This window comes from Aplidium turbinatum, chromosome 13, assembly GCF_918807975.1.
Source record: "Aplidium turbinatum chromosome 13, kaAplTurb1.1, whole genome shotgun sequence".
Lineage (NCBI taxonomy): Eukaryota > Metazoa > Chordata > Ascidiacea > Aplousobranchia > Polyclinidae > Aplidium > Aplidium turbinatum.
In genome coordinates, this window is record NC_137484.1 from 17,423,960 (window position 1) to 17,446,312 (window position 22,353).

General features: G+C 35.7%; 1 protein-coding gene across 1 annotated transcript; it reads right to left on the reverse strand.

The window, feature by feature from the left end:
* Positions 1 to 3,275: 3,275 nt before the first annotated feature.
* Positions 3,276 to 21,441, reverse strand: LOC145782343 (cytochrome P450 1A1-like). The gene is made up of 6 exons (XM_082594128.1): positions 21,233 to 21,441; positions 20,508 to 20,937; positions 10,009 to 10,095; positions 6,307 to 6,383; positions 5,821 to 6,037; positions 3,276 to 5,568 (listed from the first exon to the last, which is right to left on the reverse strand). Exons 1-6 carry the CDS (start codon positions 21,439 to 21,441, stop codon positions 4,792 to 4,794), a joined length of 1,797 nt encoding a protein of 598 aa, XP_082450254.1. The 3' UTR covers positions 3,276 to 4,791.
* Between the last annotated feature and the right edge of the window lie 912 nt (positions 21,442 to 22,353).

Consider the following 22,353-nt stretch of genomic DNA (forward strand, 5'->3'; position numbering starts at 1 on the left):
TTCCACCAAGATGAAAGAGGAGTATGATGCCATCAAACTTTCTTGAAACTTCCTTGAAAAGCTTGACTACAATACCCATAAGTGGCTTATCTGTGTTGACATAAAAATGGTCAATTTTCTAATTGGTCAACAAAGTGGATAGCCTATACCAAGTATCCTATCTTCCTGTGTTTGTGGGACAGCAGAACGAGAACCCAGCACTGGCGCAAGAAAAACTGGCCAAAACGCACCAGTCTTCAAGTTGGGACAGCCAATGTAATCAATGAACCTTTAGTTCCCAGAGATAGAATTGTATTTCCTCCTCTGCACATCAAATTAGGGTTAATGAAGCAGTTCGTCAAAGCATTAAACAAGGAGGGGAATTGCTTCAAGTACATTTGCAGTCAATTTCCAGGACTCTCCGATGAAAAGCTTAAATCTGGTGTCTTTGATGGACCTCAGATTCGAACGTTGATGAAAGATTCGGATTTCACCAGTCACATGAACAGCAACGAACTCACTGCATGGAACTCCTTCAAGGATGTAGTACAAAACTTCTTGGGGAATCACAAAGCACCTAATTACAGAGAATTAGTTCGGAAGATGTTATCTGCATTTGGAAAACTTGGAGCTAACATGAACATTAAAGTTCACTTCATATTCAGCCACCTTGACAGATTTCCTGACAATCTTGGTGATTACAGTGAGGAACAGGGGGAAAGGTTCCACCAAGAAATCAAGACAATGGAAGAAAGATATCAGGGCAGATGGAATGAGCACATGATGGCAGACTATTGCTGGAACCTGTAAGAAACTGCCCAAAAGTTTTTTACAAGCGAAAATCTTACAAGAGACATTTTTTTCAGCGCAAATTAGTTAATAGTTTAAATCTTATTGTATTTCATACCATTGTTTTCAATTTACAATGAAAAAGATAATGTGGTTACTTTTATCTAAATTTTATGATACAAGGTGGATTGACTGATTTAATGCAACATTTGTAGTGTTTTATGTACTTACACTACTGTATAGCCTATATGATAATGTATTTTGTGTAGGCTATATGTCGGATATGACATCGGTAATATCAAGTTTTGAAGTATGACAAATCTAATATCCCTAAAAAATTCGTGATGTTGCTGTATTTAACCTTAAAACTCTTTTTATTATTCACAATTGACCATTAAATTGCATTTCTGAAATATCTGATATGGTTAAACTGTTTTTTCTGATCTAGCGCATAAGGCTCAAATATGGGATTTTGGTCAAAATGACCCTATGCGATATCTTCAAAACTAGAGCCAATTCTGGAAAACTAAGGCTATATTCGGAATCAGCGCCCTTCAAAACCCCCAAAACCACTGTAACTTTGTCTGCCAAAAAAATTGTGTTGACCAGTGTTATCAATGTGCTTATTTCAGTTGAGTTTGTTATCTATTGTGACTCCTAAATAGCGCGTATGGTCAACCTCGTTAATTATTGTAGCCTACTATTTAACTTAATTTGCATACCGGAGAGTTTAGTCTTTTTATGGTTAGAGCATGTAATTAGTTTTGCTCAAGTTAAGTGTCAACTGATTGTTATCAAACCAAGTGTATAGTTCGCATAATTCTTTGTTTATCATCGGTTGGAGGTCGCTAGAAGTTTTTTAAGCCAAATAAAGAACTGTATCCAGCATAAAGTGCAGTTTTTAAATTAGTTGCATTGGGAAGATCGTTTATGTAAACCGAGAACAAAAAGGGGCCAAGTACACTGCCCTAAGGAACTCCAATAAAAGCATTTGAGCGAGAAGACTTGATTTCTTAACCATGCACTTATTGCTTTCTGTTGGTTAGGTATGAATGAATAGGCTAAGGTTTTTAACGTTTCCCCTTACGCCATAGTAAACTTGTCAATTCAGATTTCGTGATTGAATGCTTTATGGAGATCCATAAACACAGAGTACACAGTATGATTGTTGTTTAGTTTGTTCATAAATATCCTCATGAAAGTAAGTAATTGCTAAATTAGTGAAGTAGTTTTTCCAAAATCTAAATTGCAAAGAGGAGAAGAGTTTATATTTTTCCCAGAAATTGGCCAGGTGTTTGTGAATAATTGTCTCAAACATTTTGTTGAAAGGCGATAAAATCGATATCGGTTTGTAATTCTGGGGTTCTCGCTTGGAGCCTGATTTACAAATAGATATAACTTTGACTATTTTCAAAGCTTCAGGAGAGTTTCCACTAATCATACAGTTATTAAAGACTCAGGTAAGATAAGGAACTATTAAGAACTTGGAGATCTTTATATTAATCAAAGGAATATCATCGTATCCTGGAAACTTATTATGCTTGAATTCATCAATTGTAGTTATTATTTCGTTATTACCTGTTGGTTGCAGGACAGAAACACGGCTAGACCAGCCATTTTATAGAGTATTTGTATAATGTGTACATATTTGTTTACCTTTGGCTAATTTTTGACCAATATTCACAATATAGTTATTCATTTCCTCGCAGATTTCTTCTGGTTTGTCTGTCGTAGTGTGACTGTTAAGAGAGATTTTGGACGGTAATTCATTAATTTTGTTTTGTTTACGTATCATCTTGTTGATAGCCTTCCATGTAGATCTGAAGAACTTATACCCAATTTTTAAATTTCTTTGTAATAAGCCTTTTTCGTAATAAGCCGGTTTCCTATAAAAAAAACATTATTATTTATACGATGAAAGGCAATTAACTTGGTCAATGTGACAGTTAGTTTAATCTCGCCGCGTTGAAAACACGAACAGTGAACCTTCACAGATAAAGAAAATCAGCCGATTACGCAACGTATTTTGTAGACTATTTTTTCCTTGTGCATCAACCGTAACCCACTGATAGGAATCGCCAATTACTGATCATTCAGCGATAAATTTTGCACAAACTGATTCTTGAGTTGCTACTCTGATTAGCTTAGTCGGCCGCTTAAACGATCTACGCACTGTGAGTGCATCCAACTCTAAAAGTTGGCTGAGACTGTGTATTCAGCATCTAATTTTAAAGCAATTGTATATAGGCTACGTTATTATGGTATAGGCCTAAAGCTAGACTATGCTCACGGAATCTTGCCATCCGTTGCTTAACTACTATACGATGTAGAGTGTGATAATCTGCATTTACTTTGACGTTTTTTCAATCAGATACAACTGACTTCTTTAGAAACTAAATCGGGCAATGATTGACTGGTAGTCCACATAACAAAACATAGAATCAACTTTATGCTTCTTGAATTGGAAACGACTGAGTTTCACGTAAATGAAAATAAAGCACTACATATAAATTTCATAACTGCTTTATTGTGCATGATAAGATTTGATGCAAACAATTTTGATAAAATTGTGGGCTAGTAGCTCATACAGTGACCTTACAAGATTAAGCCAGGAAAGGGGGCGTTGAATGCTAGAGCCTATCGACAAAGGGCACAAGTACACCAATAACTAAATGCCAAAATGGGAAGATTTATAAACATTAAAAATCTTACAGTTTCTGAGAGTTACATACCCCAGGTCTAATCTGACTTAATATTTATATTGCCTGACTTACCAATGAATGGAAATAACCCAGGCTACTGGAAATATAGTTTTTGTTGACAAGGCGAGGGCTAATTATTCTGCTGTGGTTATTGAAAACATATTTTGGATTTCAAGTTTGTTACTTCAACACAAACTAAGCAAAAACAAGGACATACAACAATAAATCAATCTGTAATGGTTTTCAAACAACATATATATGAGACGACTTTTCATTTCTTCGTTTACATCACGAAAATCAAACTCCATTGGTCTTTTGGATTTCAGTTCCAAAGACATAGGCTCCTACTCAATTGTACAAAATGCTACAAATGCAAAAGGTTGAAATTTTAGTGGAATTTGAAAGTATTGATATGTTGATGATAAACCACACACTCAAGGAAGGCAAAAACTGCGAGAAATCGTTGAATAAAATACAACACCTTATTTTCACCACGATTGGCGATAAACGCAGTTTTATTGTACCTACAGAAATAGTACAAACGTTATTAATAATGGTATCTCAAACTTTTGTCTCTTTTTCAATTTCATAATCGTATTTATTTTAATTGTAACTTAATCGCGTCAGTTGGTGTTAAAACCTTGACTAAATCTCTTCCGTATGCCATCACAATAAGACTTCCAACCAGCATCATTACAGGCCTAGTATTCAATTCAATTCTTTAATGAAAAAAAATTGCGCCAAGTAATTTATCAACTCATAAAATACGCTTTACATAATTTATACAATGTAACTTAGTCTATAGAGGCTAAAACAATATAAACGATTCTTTTAGAGCAAGACAACTTTGCGATGCTTACAACGCTATTTAGAAAGATATTGAAACAGATTACTTAACTTTTCTGAAATTGTCCGTTAGATGTCGCAAAATCGCAGACAAACAAACTGCAAGTTGTTGCACAATTATGCACGTGAAGAACAAAGGTACTTGTTAAAACGGATATTTTACAGTTTATGTAGAAACGTACCAACAAGCAGCACCAACAAAAACATTTATGGGCTATCCATACAGTAAACTACTTCATGTAGACTTGTGCACGCCTAGACCAAGGAAGTATTGTGTTTTTCTCACAGAAACGAAACAAAAAATACGTTGGTAGAACCTCATTAACCACTTCTTATTAAACTGCGCTGCTCCTTCCACGCAGCCGCACTTCCTTTGCATACTCATTCAGCTTTCCGATCAAGGAGTGCAAATAGCATTATTATCGTGATGTTTGCTTTGACTCAGTTAAGTCAAATTATGACTTGAGAATTGAGTTTAAGTTTTCGGAATTCTGTTGTTGCGAAAAGTGGATATTTTTCGAAAATCTTTCTTAGATCTGTTGTAACTCCACTTCTTTGCTCTCAAGTCGTCGTCATCTCCATCTGAAAACTCTAGGTGTTCTGCAGGAGTTTGGTTGTGTATTTCATTTCTGTTTACGTCAAGGGGTAAAATATCTGAGTCGAACGAGCTGGAATAAGGATCAACTGTTGGGATTTGCGGACTTATTCGAGAAAGGCTGCGCACAAGCTCGTTAAGAAATTTTGGTTTGCGCACGTGCAATTTTGTCCTTAGTTCTTTAGGTCGCATCGACAGATTGTAGACGGCCTCCAATGAGGCAGACTTCTTCGGGTCTGATTCAACTTCACATAAGCTGAAGACAACAACCATGAGATGCAAAAGCAGCAATCGTGATAACTCATCTCCAGGACACTTTCGAGATCCAAACGAAAACAACAGATACTTATCATGAGCATTTGGGATAACTTGGCCATTTTTGTCCAAAAATCGTTCTGGCCTGAACTCGTCAGGGTCGACCCAATATCGGGGATCATGATTGGCAGCAAACTGGTTGACGAAGACTAAGATATTTTTTGGGATGTGATAGCCTCCCAGCATTGTGTCTCGTACAGTTGTGTGAGGTATGGTTGTGGATGTAAACGTAGAATGACGAAAAACTTCGTGCATTACGGCTTCTGTGTAGGGAAATATTTTTCTATTGAAGACTTCCGGCAGGCTTTCATCACCAAGAACAAAGTCAAGCTCATCATGAATCTGTTATAAAATTTCATACAAGTGACAGAGTTAAAGCATTTAAGAAAATTCATTTTTTGAAATTAAGGTACCAGTATCTTATTATTATTAAAAAAAACAAAAAAATTATTTTCATGTACAAGATTTCCATTGAACCGCCGCATAAATCCGTCCACATCACAAGCACAACGGGCGCAAATATTCGGTTCCGAGTATGAATCAAAGAAACTAAAGTCTATTCAAACATATACCACATTGTAGACCTCAACTAACCTTTTTTTGAATTTCTGGAAAGTGCATCAGATAAATGAACAACCATTGCACTGTGGTTGATAGCGTGTCTTGTGCAGCTCCAAATACATCAGTGGTTAAAGCCATTATGATGTCGTCTTTCAAGGGGCTGTTGGGACGGTTAATGCCTTCCGAAATAAACGTATCCACTAAATCTCTGGTAACTCCATGAACATATTTTGATCTGTGTTCTCTTGTCCTGTGAAAGCAAAATAAGTGTAAACGCCTGGTGAACCTAAACAAAAAAAGCCCAAAATGAAGATACTAAACTCATGTTCAGCAAACGTTTCGAAAACTATAATGTATTCGTTTCAGTGCTATAAGTGGCCTTTTATTTTTGATTAAAATAGTTTTCATCCACAATTGGGCAGACAAAAGATGCAGGCTACTGTATGCATGAGAAAGTCAAAATATGTACCTCAGATACCACATGCAAACAATTTGCTTCGTAATTAATTTTCAGTGTACCTCAACAGCATCCAGTTGTTCAGTCGATCGGTAAGAAAGTTGAATGTCTTCAGTGCTCGTTGGAAAGATGGAAATATCTACAAACAGAAACACAATGACTTGTAACTCTCTGTATTAAATACCCTAAAATTGTAAGACCATTACTCAAGAATGTTCGCAAACCAGTAGCTAATATTAAAAGACTGTTGACGTTTAAAAAAAGCAATGTAAATGAAAAACAATACGTATTTCATATCTAATACCATGGTTGTATTTGGCAACATCGCATGATAGCATTCACGTAATCTATATGATATGATGCGCTGTTGGTCTTATTTTTATCAGTAACTTCAAAAACATAAAAATTATTTAATTTTGCTATCACGCTTTTTTCTGCTTTGTGCGTGTTTGACGATTACCGCCATGATGCATCACTGCGCAGACCAAACATATTGCTCTAGCGTACAATTGTACCAAGCTTTAAACTCGACAGATGTCGCTCTAGAGATGTTCGAGCTACCATCCTTGGGTTCACGCACAAATATGACTATTTCATACACACAAAAGGCTCAAAAATCAGTTTTTCAAAGAGTTGACAAGAGTTGCAGGTAGGCTATAGCCGAAAACGTTTGAAATTTTTTTTTTTTTGTCATGTTAAATGCCGTATTTTTGTTTAATTTCGTTTGCTTACGATTTAAAAAAGTAACCCACTACCCAAATTGCATGTTTAACGAGTGGCCAAGTTTTGTCATATAAAATTCGTACTGGATAGAGTCCAGATTTTTGTTCGTATTCGCCCGTTTAGTTCATGCACAAAACTACAACCATTACATTCTTGGTTATTGGCGGAACATGAACTCTGACGCAGTGGTTGCTTTTTCCTAAGGTTTGCTATTCTTATGAGTTAAAGACAAGCAAAAACAAAGTACTGTAATCTTAGCGGCTTTAACATAATGTATTATATAGACTACAAAATAAAGTATCTAACATAATGACTCAAACGTTTTCGAACGGAACACATTGGATCACAATTGAAAAAACTTTATAAATTTTCCTCCGGTTCAACTTCGAGTTTAGTACATTATGTTTCTACTTTCGGCAAAAAAAAATTAGCTAAGAAGTAACGAACCCATAAAGAATAAACATATGAATGTATGATGACTCAAAAACAACAGAGGATACTTTACTTTCCAAAAGACATTTTTGAAAACCACAATATTACATTGTCAGTAGTTGCCAAAATATCATAATGTGTGTTTTAAAAATAGTGTGTGTTTTCATGTAGCGTTGTGTTCATCGCAAGTACAAATACTTTGCTTGCATGAATCAAGACTAAACAAATTACAGTCATAGCAATTATAATGTACAAATGTGAAATAGAGCAACCTCACAGTAACGATTGAACAGGCCAAGAGAATTAAAAACTGGTTCTGAAAACTGTAAATATCAGCTGACTCAAATGCAAACCTTTCGCTTTTGCAAGACTTAATGCTACCTGAAATTGAATGGATTTTTTTATGTTGTTAAATGTTCTAAACAAACAAAGCAAATTAAAGAAAGCAAAATATTTAGTTGAGTCAAAAATATCGTAAAGTGGGTCCATTCGGGTCTGTAAGCGGTGATTTGGAAGGAAAGAAAAATAACCACTTGCGGGAATTCTATTCAAAGTATCAAGGCGTAAAATAAAGCAATTTATACTTCTCACCGTGTTAAATTGCGATGATAAAAACTAGCGCTAAAACTCGAAGTGTGGTTTTCACTCAAGAAATTAGATATTTTAGTTAATCAATTATTACAAGTCAGATGAAGACATTACCTTTAACATATCTAATGAGAACATTAAAGGGGAAAGAGCTTTGCGTTTGAAAATACTTGAGCTACAAGTCTTAACTAACATTCGCCAATGTCAAACAAGTAGTAACAACAGCACTAATTATAAGGTGTTTTTAGTCACAGTCAGTTTGCAGTTTTGATCAACTCAAACTGCAGATAAAAAACGCAGTAATTCCTCATAAACGTATTTTCGATGCAGTGGCAGACTTTAGCATGGAGAAGTTTTGTGTGACTTCTAAATGACGCAAAAATTGATGGCGATTTGTCGCTGAAGATAATGACGCCTCTGTTGAGAAGTTGTCACGCGATGCAAACTTTTCATTACATTCCTTTTGTGAACTGAGCGGGTTCAAACACAGTGGAATGTCGATTGTCGCGCTTCGTTTCACCCCAGTCATGACCAGGGTAGACGTATGTCAGTCTAAAAATAGATCAATGACTGCCAGAACTGCAGCCAACTTCAAACCAGAACAACTAGTAGGCCTAGTGTGTTTTCAAGTGGATCGAAACATCTTCAAAATATGGCAGTAAGTGTCTCAAAAATGCAGCCTAGAATTTTAAAACAATCAATGGCCTTGTGAGTTCTTGTCGAGCTTTAGATAACCAACTTTTACTTATCTTAAGTTTCAAGTTTTTTCTGTCTACACGCCCCATGTTTTCCATCACACTCCCAAAATCTCACCCTTTATAATATCGCACCATGCCTATATCAAGGTCAACGTTCTGTGAGATTGTGAATGAAAGTACTTAAATAAACCACTTTTTTAAAAACTTGAAACACCTTTAAACCGAGTTGCAAATAAATGAAATGATTTAACTGAAGCCCCAATCTTAGTTTGAAGTTTTTATTGAAAAACTCTATAGATGCTGTTGATCAACAAACCAAACAAGTTTATTTTATAACGTTAGATCTACTTCAAAAGTTTCAACTCTTCTTGTTGAAACCACCTGATTCTCGTGTAGAGCGCAACTCAGCCAGCAAACTAGTCCTGTTTTACATTGATTCGACGTTTGCAGCCGTTGAATCAATGTAAAAAAGAACTGGTTTGCTGGCTGGAAAGAGCCTGCATGACAAAGACAGTGCAATTACTGATGGTTATCACGACGGCATTTATAAAACTTTGTCTGCGACTAAAGTAGAGCATAAATTCCCATACTATGATGTCGGTATGACGAATCGCATATTTCTTACATTTCAACGTACGATTGACACCATCGCAAGTACAGTATAAAAATACAGTAACTATTCTATGCAACACACTAAAAATGCACTAAATTGAATGAACAAAGGTAATCAGTATTGTATTTTTTGTAGTATGACGAAAAGAACCCTACTCTGCAAAACAAAATTGAGCAGGCACATCTTTTAAGAACAAAGAGTTCAGATCTGGAAAGCGATAGCCACCGGTTACCGCTATCTCAAAATATTATTTACATCACAAATGCTGGTGATATTATTCAAAATAAAACTAAAATGGTAAGGTATTAAAATAATGCCACATGCAAACTTTGTTAATTGCACAATTGTAATTAAACTATTCAAGTCTTCTGCAAAAGTCTCACCGAAGATCGCTCCTTCTCAATTGATAATAATAATCTTATGGTTTTATTTATTGTCGCTCTACAACAGCTAAGGTCTTTTATCGTCAGGGCTCATTTTTTAATTTTATATCAGGTTTACTGTCATCACTTATTGCCTGTCAATATGTCATCACATTATTACTCGACTTGTTCTTACTGCGTTGTGCAAGAAACAACACAATCGGTAACGTTTTTAAAGTCTTCAGTTTGACCAAATGTGGAATCGATCCCATCTACCAACACCAAAGCCGAAACCACTCGACCATTGAGCTGGTCCTAACACCAATTGTGCACAATTCAAGCTTTTACCTTTATCCACGGCATGACGTCAACTTGACTTCCAGCTCCAACGACGTCACCAAATTGCCGATTCAAACTGATGAGGTCTCGAAATTGCTGCAAATACAAGTGTGATTTGCATATGGTTTAAATATCAAACAACGCGGCACTTTAGATTTTTTCGGTGAAAGTCTCCTTTTAATGTATGTGCGCATAGCTGCTTACACGATAAAGAGAAATTATGGGGAGGGGCTTATTTGACAAACAAAATCAAATTTAATTTTAACCCTGATTTTCGAATACAAAAAAATTAGGTACGTTTTTTCGAACTTTTCTATCAAACCTTTCTGCACTCCAAAAATTAATTTTCGGAAAAGGACTATATTTACGTCGCCTCAAAAATCTCCTCATATTGCTAACTAAAGTTGTCCTCTTTTTGAGCGATGAAAATATTGTAGACCTAATGAAAATTCGTAAACAGACATCTCAACAACAACACTCCGTTTAACATTACAAAAACAAAACAAAAAACAATAAGCGAACGTTTTCGGCTAGTCATGCAGCCCTTTTCAAGCCTATAAGAAAAATACTTTAAAAGAAATACTACTAAAACGTTAAATGTAGTGTTATTGTTGAGTTATGTCTGTTTATAATTAATCTTAATTCAACTAGCAACAGAAAAATTTCTTCAATGGAATTGTTTCGGTTGAATTGGATCAAAAGTCCATCGCATTTTTGTCATGTAGGCTCATGGCCACCTGGAGATGCGGCCTGATTTGTCACATTTTGCAGATTTTGATTACAGCTACTGCTAGTGTTTGACTGACATTTTTTGAGATATTATTACTTTTTGCTGTTTCCTAATGACATAAAACTTTTTTGTTGCCTTGGGGAAGCAGTAGCAAATGAGAAAAAGTAAGTTGAAAAACGCAAAATCAGACTGTTATTGAAAATTAACAGTCTGACTAAAATCTTCGAAATCAAATTTTCTTTGTTTTTCAACATGTGAGAATGTTAAAACCTATTGTGTCATTTGGGGAAAAGAGAAAAGAAGGCGTAAAGACCTAATTTTTAGAAAAATTTATTTAAACGTTCGCCCAAAGTTAGAAAAACCTGGAAGTTTCTGCAAAATGTGACAAATCAGGCCATATCTTTAGGTGGCCATGGTAGGCTATATTTTTCTTCAGCATTCATAATGCTTGTAACTGCCAAGACAAAATGTTTAAGTCTGGGCCACTTTGCCTTTGTTTTGTTTGTCATTTATAATTTATACTATATAATAACAACATGATATGACAAAATATCAAATATATACTTAATATCAACTACCAAACATAAACACATGTTCAAACTAAATTGCTTTCACGCAGCTCTATTGTAAGATTTTATAGCACGACAGGAAAATAATTCCCATCAACAATAACATTTTATAAGAAGCCTCGCCCATATTGGCTGAAGTCTATTTCAGACCAATCAAAACTTAAGTAGCATTATACATTGCACAAGCCACAACTGTCTGCATTTCTTTGCAACTTGAAAGAGTTCTCAAAATTCTTTATTGACAGACATGTTTTGTTGCAACTGGGTTGTAACTATTAATAACCTCAAAACTAATAGAAACAGAGCAAGATTGGCTTGAGTGGCGTGCTCAGTTTGTTAATTCACAAACACGTAATTGCTTAATTTCTCAAATTTATAGGATTCAAACGATTAATTATCACAGAAGCCCTTCAAAAACGGAAACTATTGGGTACCATACATTGGACACTTAAGCAATAGGAAATGAGCAAGGAAAACGTTATCTTTGTAAACAAAACACTGCGAAAAAATGATCGGTTGAGAGTATCTTTATACTCAGACTGAGAAAGTATTTTTGGAAGCTTAATCTGTGTGGAAGCGAATTAATATTAACAACTTGTCAAATTTTTATTACGTAAACACAGTTTTAACGAACAGTCTTTAGAAGAAATGAATAATAGAAAAGAAAGGAGTTTTCTATCTAAAACATCTACAGTATTTACCATTTAAAATGACTATCAACAAAACTTTATAATTTTGATTGTTGAGTTACACATAAAAGACGCACATTTTCAGAAGCTGGGAATAAAAAAGAAACTTTATTGTGAAAAAAAAACTTTATATTTATTTATATTTAAAAAAATGATTATACTGCGCTATGAAGATTTTAAACATTTTTTTAGTAAGTGGTTTCTGAAAGTAGCAACCAGGAAAATACATATATACTGAGTCAGTATGATTCCTCCATTGTTTCTTCATAGCTTACTACAGCTTAATGTAGATTATCTCTGACAATCATAAGTCAAAGAAAAAGACAACACTTTACAATGCAAGCACAAAAAGTACTTACAACGCTAAGTTTTAAAATGTATACTGTATACAGGGCCTGATTAAGGCTCACGGGGGCCCGAGGCACAGCTAAGTGTAGGGGCCCCTATTGGCAATCGCTTTCGATGCAGAGCAGCAGTGCTCAACTTTTGCCTAGCATAGCCAGTAAACTTCGCCAAAGCGTGACGATTCGGAATCGTTATTCTATTAGCAATCGTTACACAATTTGAAATCGTTTCTCAAAAATAACTGCTGTGCACACACTGGCACAACAACTTTTACTACTTACGCCTACGGTACTAATGTAAAAAAATTGGGGGCCCCCAAAACCAGGGGTTCTGAGGCCTGTGCCTCGTATGCCTCATGGTTAATCGGGCCCTGACTGTATAGTGTATAGACATAAAAACTGTAAAGCTGCAAGATTCCTCTCAGTGCTTTCATGGGATTGCACTGTTCCGGTTCGATTGCAATGATAAGAAAGCCCATATACACTTATAGGGCTAAAATTTAAGCCAAGCAAATATGTATCAGTAAGCCTAGAACAAAGTATCATTCTGTTTAATGTAGCCTGCTGTTCATTATTGTGCCGGGGTGTTCAAAATTATCCGATGAATACTTCAAACACATACCTAAAACTAAATAAATTCTGTAAAGGTATTGAGTGAAAATAATACAATTGGATTTTGACATTCAGTACCTAGAGAATGAAGTAATTTCCCTGCAACAACACTTCAACAATCGGAAAGCTTTTAACGCAATTCCGCGCCTCGCTTAGAAATCAAGGGAATTGAATTTAGGAGGTTGTAAGCACTAAGCACTGAACTTGTAAGAATGCCTAATCGCATTCTGGCTAGTGCGTCATTCACACGTAGATTTTTCGTTATGTTACATTGCGTGGTTGTGTACAACGATTGCAATGTTTACAGTGGCGTGTTTCCAATTAAAACTAGGATCCTTTTTAAGTAACTACAACCGTGATTTCTGACTCTGTTTTTCTCATTTCTCACTCACTCAGGAAGAACTCGTTTCAGCAGATGAACGTTGCAACTAATGCTAGAAACGATAATTATCCCAATGAACACCCAAGTTCTTCAGTATTCAAAAAGAAATCTTAATTTTTGAATTCAACTCAGTAATGTAGGACGACAGAGTGTTGTGCAGTTGTGCTAATTTCTGGTGGTGGGAATGTCAGCCGTTCCGGTGTTTTTCATTTGGTGCTCTTGTTGCCTGGATTCTGTCGTTCAACGTCAAGCTTATTATGTTGGAATGAATCAATAAACGAATCAACAGGGCAGACCATCCTGTTCTGATCACTTCTCGCCATCGTCTTGCACAGAAGTGTTGTCGTCCCATCGACGACTGCATAATGAGCGGCATGCTTACAAGCAACGTGCCGCTACAGTTTCATCTGCAAGTTATAACTGATTTCCGCATAGTATGGAGCTAAACTCTATGCAATATTTTTAAATATTTCGTAGGACCAAAACTCCACCACTTAACGCAAATAGCAATAGTCCTTAAAATATTAACCAACCGGAATCCGACAGAGCGTTGGAGCTCAGCCCTAAGGTAATAAAGCTTCCTTTCTAGATAATTTTATGAAAATGGTCAGGGAAAAAATTCCGTGTCGAAAACAAGAAGGGTTTTTGGTTGTCGTACAAATATCTATCTTCCCAATGTTGGCATGGAGACACATATTAAGATGGTTCAGACATTTATTTTAAATCGCTTCTTTAAATGTTAAACCAATGTAAATAATCACTTTGGCTAGCCAGTCATCTCCTGATCAAGACTGAAAAAATCACACGATAAACAAAATCGATTAATAAATAAAAACAACAAATTTATTTGTTGCGGACAAATTTAGCACGCGATCTGTCGCACGCAATTTGCTTTTTCTCCCGAAGAAGGCGATGCTCACACGCAATGACTGGTCCCAATCACCATTGGTTGTATCTGGAAATGGCGAGCGAGTATTTAAAAAATTGACCAGAAGCAAATTCAGCGATTGCATGGAGTTTATCCCATGTTTTCAAATGTAACGTGAATACTAAACAAGTTTTTATTTGCCAATCTCACAAGCACCAAACTAATAATTGACATATCTTTTTTTAAATGATGCCACTTATCAACGTTTAAAGGTTTTATTGACAAGTATCTGAAAAAGAGATCTTATCTGCGACTGGCATGAGAGTCTGAGACATTTTCCACCAGATTTACTATAAACGAGGTTGCGTGCTAATTGGCCGACATAAGCGTGCGAAGATCTAGCAAACAATCAAACTCCAGTCTGTAACGTGTCGTTGCTGGGCAAAACATTACAACTTGCGCTAGCCTTCACACGCAACATACAGAACACGCCTTTTGGCCATAACATGAAGCTGGATGGTGTAAAAATATGTCAATGACTATCATTTCATCACGAAAAAATCTTATTAATTGCTAATAATATGTAGGTCAGTGTTTTAATTGTACGCGTCACCCAATTTAATAGAACAAATTCGATCAACTAGGTTGTGTATAGTATTTGTTTATATCAACTTTACAAATTCTATCGATTTTGTGTGAAAGTTGAAGGGGTACAATGACCAGAAGAAGTGACAAACAACATGTAAACTAATCTCTAGATAAATTATACTCTTAGTCTAAGTTACTACACGCTCTTTGTGCGCTAAGGTAGTATCGAGTTACGAGATATGATGAAATATTATACATTTGACAAAATAGTTCTTGCCAAATAACAAAGATTTATGAATAGATAAAAATCTACCGAAATAATGACACAAACGAATAAATACTGATAGAAACAAAGTAAATGTATTCATGTTCATTTTTGCATCACTTTCTCAACACCTTCATCCGAAGACAACAAGTTCACTTTATCTCAGAAAACTCAGATCAAGCGTTAATGATAATTACCACTACCCAGCCACGGCTCAATTGCGGTTTATTACGTAATATTGTTTAAGCACAAAGCGGTGTATACCAAGATCATGCGTGAGAAAGTCCACTTGATTCTCCTTACAAAGCATGGTTTGCACGCGATTGTCATTTGCTTGACATTTTTTAACTCTTAATCACATTCACAGCTTGTTTCTTAGTTCATTTTCTACTCTACATTCTGTCTTTAATGGTCACTGGTTTATCATTTGACTATTAGTCAAGATTTCCAGTAAGATGTTTGATTAGTGTGACATCGTAAGACGGTGATGTGAAGGTTTATTGTCAAAATCATCGATAAGACTAAAATATTTTGCAACATTCTGAAACAACTGCTGATCGCTGTCAAAGCAAAGCTGTGAATACTTTCCGGTTGGTAAAATTAGGTTGATTTAACATTTAGTAGACGTTGAATGAATGTAAAAAGGACGAATTTTTCTAGCTGAAATATTGTTCAGAGGACATGCGATTTAATTTTGCTTTAGGGGAGGTAAAACACGCCTTTGCCGCACCCTACGTAGAACATAACTTTATGACGACAAACCATTGTTGGATTTATTTAATCTTTACTTTTCAATTTATTGTGATTAGCCTTAGATCAATATCTTTCTCCAAGCATGAACTATTTCAGTCATCTCGCAAAGTACACTCACGCGAAATACATACGATTTGTTAGTTTTGTTGTGAACTTTGGTCGGTCTAATCAGCAAAGGTTTTCCGTTTTTTCATTTCGACGCTAGATTACGAATTGGAAAAAAAAATCTATTTCATATTAACACAATTCTAACTTTTATGGCTATTAAAGATCTTGCTTAAACATGTAAGTCGAAACGTAGCTTAGATGTATTTTCACCAATCAAAAAAGATACACCTTTGGCTTGCAAAGATGTTATAAACTTTTTACGTATTCTTTTTGTATAAATTCTGTACTCCATTGTAGATGACATTTACTATTTGCAAGACACAACAAGCATAATATGCTAACCAGCAAACAACATTTGACTCCTTGTTCGGTGTCATCATCTGCTTTTGAGTTTTACTTGCTTTAGTTTTAGTACAAAAATTCTTTCTCAACCCAAGACACTTTGACTTACGGTGACGTTGCAAGATATATCACACAGAATGCACATCTGAAACTTCCTACGGAGCGGTAAAAATGTGTCATTATAGAGATGGGATGGTAAATGTAATGCTTTAATAAAGTCGAATGTAGAACCTACTAGAGGCTACGCATTTGAAGTTTCTGCAAACGTTGAGTTTCAGGCATGATCCCAGTTGCAGGACAGTACTTTTTATGTTGATTCAACGTTTACAGACGTTGAATTTTTGTGAAAAAAATGTGATTTGTTAGCTGGGATATTTTTCGAATATAAAACCGAATTTGTTTCTCAGTAAATACGCTCTTTTGATATCGCTTCAACGTTACCAGGCAGGAAAGGAGCACATTTCTTGGGATTGGCGAAAGATTGTAAAAGTTGAAAACTACAATTTTAGACCTACTACGAAACAGCGACAGAATAAAAAGAAACAGAAAGTGACAAACAGATCCACTTGAAATAAAAAACGGAAAACTAAAAACCCACTTGGGACCATAGACTCCCACGAAACAGAAAGGGACACCCTTACTTAATTTTGCAAAAGTTTGATATTGCAAAATTGCATACATGATGCAAATAATTTTTTTATTTCTATTCAACAGTTAAGCAAACCAACGAAGGTTAGCACCAGTTAAACGACATATTGTGGCTTTTCTGATAAGTTTACATAATATGTGCGTCTGTACCAGACGTTTCTAATAGCGACTAAATATGAAATATTATAATGGCAACTTTTCGACAGTTTTCGAAACACCAATCGTAAAATAAACTGCAATTTTGTTGGAATTAATGAAAAATATAATTCTATAGTACGGCGGTTGCGCTCTCAGAGAAATTTTTTTTTTTTCTTTCGAAATAACAAAGTAACTAAACTTTGGCACAACCGCTAGTCCAGACGTTAGCAGCACAACATGCAACGTTTTGTGCTGTAGCCTGCTGCTCATGGAGGGATCAAGGGTTAGAGTTAATTTTGATCACAATTTCAACCCGGTCAGAAAATCACTCTTCATTAATGCATTAATTATATGCGTAGTTACAATCACAAACGTTGAATCACTGTAAAGACATGCTGTGACACTCAATTCATTCAAACATCCATTCATCAGCTTTCAATAAAATTTGAAAAATGTTAAAACAACTATTTCACTTTTTTCCAAACAATATGATCCAAAACCTTTAGAGTGAAGTGGAAAAACATTTATTTACCACAAAAAAAAAATTGATACAACAGAATTAAACAACATGGAATTATCGAACGCTAAAAGCGTTCGGCATACCAAGTAAAGTGGTAGGGTCAATTGTTTAAAAATCATTCTGCAGTTTGATTGTAAAGTTTTTCGTCAAGTGTGTCTATTTCCTGTTACTGCGCCATTTTATTTTAATTAATTGTGGTCGCAGTTGCAATTATGTAAAATGGCGGAATTTATTCAATCATTGCGTGAGAATGAAAAGTTTATTGAGGGATAGTGCTTTTCCCGTCTAAAATCGTGCAATAAATGCGTAGTAAATTTATGACATCCAAGAGTTCACGTTACATTTCGGCTATTAATTATTAAACAGCTTGGATTGAGGCAAAACGGCGACTTTTGCTTTTGTGTCATTAAATTGCTCTCTTGTAGTCTACGCAAAAAGACTTTTGTGAAGCCACAGTATTTATGATGAGAATCTCATTTAAATTCAAACCCTTTCTTGCTGATGTTCTTTGTCTTGATAAGTCAAAGATGACCATTGTTCCTGTAAAACTCTATCTCAGGTAATTTCACAAGCTGTGCTGTGCTCTGGCAAAAGAGCACACTCGTCACTATAGCACACAGAACATTTCAACATCATCTATCTATTCATTTTAATTTTTGTTAGACTTCTTTGAAGTTAGTTCAATATCTATCAAAACAAAACGAACCGCCTTTAAAACACTGATGAAAGACAATCAGCACTACCACAATGCGTTATGAGTTATCTCTAAATTTCTTAGAAAGATAAATCTACTTATCAAAAGTTTGTTTCCATTTGAATGAATTCTTGTACTTCAATCTCATTCGTTTAAATGTATACTTCAACAGTGATAACGTATAGAATTTTAATTGCAGCAATAACCTATGAGTTTTGCACTTGGTTTTTGTCGAAGTAGTGTATTAGACTTAACTTACTTCACATAGCAAAAACTAACCGCAGTTCAATCCAAGAGTTAAAAATACTCTACGATAATGATATTGTTAAAGAAATATTACTGTTTAGACTTAGCCGCAAGTATTAAAATAAGCATCAGCAGTGAACTGTTGGTTTAGGGCTTTAGGCTCAATATTGCTGAGGAATTCAGAGGCTGTTGAACTCAAGCCAGTTCAGTGTGACCCCGATGACTTGACAACATAATCACAGCCAGTGGCTTGACACGCGACGAAAGAGAGAACAAGAGAAAAAAGCAAAAACGATCCATTCAACCAAAAATTACTGCAATACTTTTCATGCTGTCACTTCTTTAGCCGGGCGCTTGCAAATAGAATGCCAATGCTGCAATGAACCAATAACATACCACAAGAAGTGCATTTAAATTTTCGATTTTGCAACGGTATATGTTGTCAAAATGCGATTGCTTCGTCATTTTAAAGTTTAATGTTTTCAATTTTTGTTGTATACCTGTCATATATTGTTCATATAACTGAAAGCTAATATAGTTCCGATTAATATGTTACCGTCAAATTAAAATTTAGCTTGTGTGTTGCACATTAAAACAGCTGCCTTGATATGTCCAAACTCAAACCTCTCTGTCGTAGTGTTTATTGACAACTACTCGCAGTCGCAGTTGGGCTCGCAGTCGAGAGCCTGCATGTTCGACTCCAGCCACCCGCACTTGCTGTTGTTTCTCTGGGCAAGAAACTTTACGATAATTGCCTCTACCCAGTGATCGATTTTCGAGTGGGTAATACCAAATTTAAGTCATAAGTAGAGTAGACAACCGGAAACAGACATTGCCGTCGGCTGCAGCGTGGGTCAGGTGTACGTCGGAAGGCGTACACCGATGCATAGCGCTCAAGTCCGCTTTCCCGCAATGCAGGATAAAGATAATAAAACAAAAAACAAACAAAAACACTACTACAGACGTTGAATCAATGTAAAAATGACAGATTTCACTGTCTGGGTTTGTTCTTTAAATCTCTTACATCAAGAGATAAATAACTGGTAATTTTCAGCATAAGAATGAGGAACACGTCTGGATATCTGTCCGTCAACGACATTTTTTTCTTACATCTAAAGTAGGCTTGAGTTGCAGAATTTTTGAAAGAATTCTTAGGTTTAGCCTGCTAAGTACGCAACGTCATTAGCAAAAATGTGCATTCTTTTTGCAGTGAAAACTACGTCACTTAAAAGATGCTACAAGATTTTGAGTAATGGTAGCACGAGGTTGGGAAAATCATTTTCAAGTAGGCTACGTGTACAAGAAAATTTGTTTCTGCAAAAAAACTACCAAGCGAAATTCAGCTTGATTAAAGTAACGTCGTCAGACATTAAAGCAACTTAAAAGAATCTAAATTTTCTTTACAGTTTTCAAGCATGACAGGCCAAGCCAAGGTGCCCACGATGGTGGGACTTTTTGATAGCAATGCCTATCAACTCAAACGTTTTATTTTATTTGAAATACTGAATGCTAAGAGGCTTGCTTTATTTTCTGCCTTCTCCAACACAAATGTGCTTTTACAGAGTGAAATGTATGTAGGCCTTCAGTAGGTTGTTCGAAATAAATTTTGTTGTGACTAAACAAACTGAAATTAAGACAACATGTTTTATTGTCAAAAACCAAACGTTTTTGTTTTTATTGCATTTTAAATTTATCTTTATGTGCATGGTCCTTGTCGCAGTCTAATCCTTAACTTATTGTTGACCCCTGTGTTCCCAAACATAACAAAAGTGGTAACGGAAGCTTTTTTGTTCCTTATCGGACACTCATCCGCCAAGTGTCTAATCCGCAGATGTTGAACATTGATCTCGCGTGTGAAACTTCAGTTCAGGCTAAATTTTCGTTTTTTATATTGATTCAACGTCTGCAGACGTTGAATCAATGTAAAAAAATAACTGATGTGCTGTCTGGACAGCGCTAACCAAAAATATTCACAATAAACAAAGCGTATCGTTGTTTGAAAATGCCCTTACCTCGTTATTATAATCGTAGCGATGTCCAAACATCAAAGCGCAGACTATATTAGCAACAGAGATGTTGATAGTAGGTTCAGGTTCCACTACTCCTCCAGGACTCTTTTCACACAACTCATTCAGAGAATGAACAAGGTGGATACCTTCTTTTCTTATGTGATCAGCCAATTGAGCTCTCGTATCCTTTGACATGATGAATTGATGCAGATTCTTCACTACAGCCGTTTTTCTCTTATGCCAATCTTCACCCTGGGTTAATGGGCTGTTGAAGACAATTCCCTTGCCTTGCGAAATCTTTGAGAAAGAATCAAACTGCGGTCGACCAATAAATATGTTGCGTTGTCGACCAAGTGCTTCTTTTATAGTCTCATAGTCATTAAGCACTAAGACGTCAGCACTTCCTAGCTTCATAAGATATACAGGTCCATATCTGAAAGTAATAACACGATTAACAATATGTTGAAAATGACAATGCTTTTTCAAAGACCAAAAACATCTGAAAAATCGGTTATTGTACATTGTAGCCTACAGTAGAGTAAATCTACTACCAAAGCAAACCAAGATTTTAGTTGTGCACACTTTACATTCGACAACCACAAATAATCTAACAACTTTTTAGCATTAAAACATTCAAAGCCTGGTGTATCCAAATCCAGAAAAGTATTTCACACGTATAAACAAGTGTACAGTATAGTTGCAAGATTTTTTAGCATAACTTTACTCACTTTCGAGCCATTGCTTGCATTGAATATTGTGGCTGGCTCCCCAAAGAAGCAGCATTTCCAATAAGCGGCCATGGAAAAGGCCCGGGAATGTTTGGTCGGTTATATAACGCGTTTAGTCCTTTTTTAAGTATGTAAAGGGTAAGAAGCACAAGAAGTATTTCAACCTTTGCATCCAAGACATAAGCAAATGCCGTTTCAAACACTTCCATTGTTAAAAAAGGCTGGAAAATGCTGCAAAAAGTGACCAATTTCTATCTGAGCAGCACCTTACAAGCTTTTCACGTTTTGTTATTCAAAATTCTCCAATGTCTTCTCAAATGCGATGTGGTAATGTCATCCCAAAGATGCAACACTTCATTAAATTTGAAAAAAAATTACAAAATTACGACGTTCCTTAGTATGTCTTTGGACAAATTGATTCTGTACAGAAAAATATTAACTCAAAACGATAGAATTAAACGATTCGAAAGCATAAAACTGAGAAACTCAAGTGTATTTTCCCAGCTAACAAAACTAGCCTTTTTCAACATTGATTCAAACTCTCGATCATGATGGAAAAAGGGTGAGTTCTGCAAGCTGGGTTAGTCTAGCTGCGCATACAAACGAGGCATGTTGTTAATCTTTCATCGCAACTTTTCATAGTGCTTCTAAGAAAAACTGTCTTTTGATTGACTTTTTTTTCGTAGCAAAGTAAGTTTTTCACTGCACTACAGTGTTTAATAGGATAAAATATTACATGATAATTTCGCATTGATTTTATTCGGCTACGTTGCGTGCTACGCTTCGTCGCTTTACAACATGTTGGTCTCATGTATGACGTAAGTTCATACAAAAAGCTAGCTGATTGCAAAACATTGAAAAACTCTGGCTTGCCGAAAGCTGTGTGCAAATCACAGCCAGTGTCTTTGGAGGCGTTTTCAAGAGTATCAACTTCAAACAAAATCGAAAAATGAGGCGAGAGAAAAAACGTGCGCGAAGAAAAGCCTTTTCATTAATTTTAATCTCTTCACTTGGCATCGACATTTGCCATCTTGACTAACATATCAAGTAAACAGTATCAGCTAAGTTTAGAAACTTGCATAATTCGTTATTCGTTAACAGCTTTCGCTACCGTAAACGCG

Coding starts and splice junctions, on each gene's coding strand:
- LOC145782343 (XM_082594128.1), bottom strand. CDS start 21,441: ATGGAAGTGTTTGAAACGGCATTTGCTTATGTCTTGGATGCAAAGGTT. Junction 10,096..20,507: donor GCTACGATTATAATAACGAG/GTAAGGGCATTT, acceptor TTGTATTTGCAG/CAATTTCGAGACCTCATCAG. Junction 5,569..5,820: donor TTCCAGAAATTCAAAAAAAG/GTTAGTTGAGGT, acceptor ATTTTATAACAG/ATTCATGATGAGCTTGACTT.